This window comes from Prosopis cineraria, unplaced genomic scaffold (assembly GCF_029017545.1).
Source record: "Prosopis cineraria cultivar Desert tree isolate PC_DT_omini unplaced genomic scaffold, ASM2901754v1 PC7, whole genome shotgun sequence".
NCBI lineage: Eukaryota > Viridiplantae > Streptophyta > Magnoliopsida > Fabales > Fabaceae > Prosopis > Prosopis cineraria.
Genome location: NW_026555338.1, coordinates 34,458,551 through 34,461,207, shown reverse-complemented (window position 1 = coordinate 34,461,207; position 2,657 = coordinate 34,458,551). Strand labels below are relative to the sequence as shown.

At 34.6% G+C, this 2,657-nt stretch overlaps 1 protein-coding gene and 1 non-coding gene across 2 annotated transcripts; both read right to left on the bottom strand.

The window, feature by feature from the left end:
- On the bottom strand, window positions 1-71 carry TRNAG-CCC (transfer RNA glycine (anticodon CCC)). Its single transcript has one exon. It is a non-coding gene; the product is annotated as a tRNA-Gly (tRNA).
- Window positions 72-1,618: 1,547 nt separating this feature from the next.
- On the bottom strand, window positions 1,619-2,657 carry LOC129316376 (early nodulin-like protein 3). Its single transcript, XM_054960770.1, has 2 exons — window positions 2,389-2,657; window positions 1,619-2,309 (listed from the first exon to the last, which is right to left on the bottom strand). Exons 1-2 carry the CDS (start codon window positions 2,567-2,569, stop codon window positions 1,870-1,872), a joined length of 621 nt encoding a protein of 206 aa, XP_054816745.1. The 5' UTR covers window positions 2,570-2,657; the 3' UTR covers window positions 1,619-1,869.

Genomic DNA, 2,657 nt, shown 5'->3' with positions numbered 1-2,657 from the left:
TGCGCATCCGGGGAATCGAACCCCGGTCAGTACCGTGGGAGGGTACTATGATACCACTACACCAGATGCGCTGCTCGTGCGATGTAATGCCAATTATCTTACATTACATAGACTGAAGACTAAATTCTCCAACTAAAGTACAACAATTGCATAATAAAGCTCTAAAACTGTAAACGAGTGTCTACTTTTGAATTTTGATCAATAATACTTCAGTATTCTTCAATTGAACCATATATTTATTACTAACTAGCATCTTCACAAGAGTATTAATATTAATATAACAGTTGGCTTTGCCAGTATTTAAAGCGATAATTGTTAGGTTAGTGCTTGTTATTATAAGTCTAACATTGTCTTGAAAATGATACTTTTAATTTATGTGATTGTGGGATTTTTATGCACAACTGTCTAGGGGGGTTATTTTGAGGGTTTAATTGATGTAAATGATGCATAAATATCTGATACTTATAATTGATTTTTTCCCCTTTTGAATCAGAACTAAGCAAATTAAAAAGAAATGCAAAAAACAGCTTCATCATCCACTATCTCTTATCAAAGATACAAATATAATTGATTTTCAACAATATATCCTTATCCCATTGATGCTTAGCTTGCAGGATCAAATGGGAGGAATTAGCGTGGACTTCCATGAAAACAGGGAAAACCAGCACACAAACAACAGTTACCCATGCACCATTATTTGTTCGTTAATTCTTTTCACTGATATCTACACTTCGTCGGGTAATCTTAGGATCACAAGGTTTGAATAATACTCTCTCTGTTTTTATTTGTAGGAGAAAAAAACTGTATTACACATTTTAAGAAAATCAATTAACTATATTAATTGTGTTTGAAAATAAAAAAAATTAAACTATAATACCCTTCACTAATTGTATTAATCAAGCCTTCATTAATAGTCTCTTATGACCATGAATGATAAAATTATGAGGGATAATTTAAAATGTTTGCAATAAATGTTTATTAAAAAAATGTAGGTTTGCTTATATAAAAAAACAAGTTAAAAGTGATAGTTTCTCTTATAAATAAAAACAGAGAGAGTATAACTTTAATTGAATGAAGACAGGCGTCTGAGGCATACAAAATAATTTGCGGGGCCTTGAAAGTAAAAGGAGAAAAAAAATATTAGAGGTTTCATATACAAAATCAAGGGTAAAATAGTAATTTGGCACTTAAACTATGGGCTTAAGAATATTTGATATCCTAAACAAGTTTTTGGTGTATATATTTTCACACTTAAACTTTTAAAATTGTGGCAATCTCCCTCTTTAACAGTTAAGTTGACAAAAGAATTACAAAAAATGGCTTGAAAAATTATAAGAAGAACCCAACAATTACAAATTTTATTTTTTTATCCTTTTGTGTAATTTTCAGGTCTTTTCTATGATTTTTTTTAGTTTCATAAAATTTTTCAGATTACTTTGTATAATTTTTTAGTTAATTAACTATTAAAGTTAACAGTAGCGGAGAGAATATCACTATTTAAAAAATTTAAGAATAAAAATGCCAAAAAAAAAGGTCTAGGAAAACTCCTAGGCCACTAATCTAAGACTAAATTGTCATTTTATCTTGTAGATAGGTAGAGAGAAGCATGCTAGCATAATTACACAAGTAAAGAATGGTTTTATTTCATTGAAAACCTTTACAATACATTTGCCCGTTTATTGTTAAATGTCACAAAAAAAAAATAAATAATAAATAAAAATAAAACACCATCACAATGATTTTGGACTTAATTAAGACACCACCACAAAACATGTTAACGAATGCCCACAAATTAAAAAGTTTTCAAAAAATTAAAAAAAAGAAAAACTAAAATCACTCGCACCACATGCAAGCACTCCATGTAACTAATTAGAGATTTAAAGAGAGGGTGGCGGAAGCGACGAGTGCGGCAACAGATCCGGCGAAGGAGAGGAAGAGAGGAGAAGCAGCATTATGCGAAGGAGTGTGATCACTTGCAGGAGAAGGAGTTGGGGTTGAAGCGGACGGCGGTGGAGACTGGGTCTGCTGACCGGTGGGTGAAGGTGAAGGTGATGAAGGTGAAGGCGGAGGAGAAGTGGTTGTAGTGTTGGAACGGCCGGACCGGTCAGCCAAGACGATGACGGTGATCTTCTCGTTCTTGAGACAGTTCTCTCTTTTCCCACTAATGAAGTAGTGAGCCCCTGACTGATTAAACTTGACCACTGTGTGGCCGTCTGAGTATTTTACAATAGGCGAGTTCGTGTTGCAATTGGCGTAGTCTTCGCTCTTCACTTGAAGCACCGAATCTTGTCCTGATTGATAGTTGAACACTGCAATATTTCTTAATTTATGAATACCCTTTTCATTATCGAAATTAAAACACAGTTTCATAAATGAAGAGCTACGTACCCAGGGAGTCTCCGATCTGGAATCGGCTTCTTTCAGCCCATGGATTGTAGGGGTTATAATTGGGATCACTTGGGACGCTCCATCCCTTCTGGCCACCGACAACGAACTCGTAGGCACCACCCTTATGGACCAACATTAACAAGCACAAAAATCCCACGTTGTATAAAACCATGCTAGCCATTGAATGAGAGAAGTAATTAATCAGAGAAGCAAATGAGCAGATCGCTGCAAGTTCTGTCTATAACGCTGGGATTAGAAGGGATGGATGG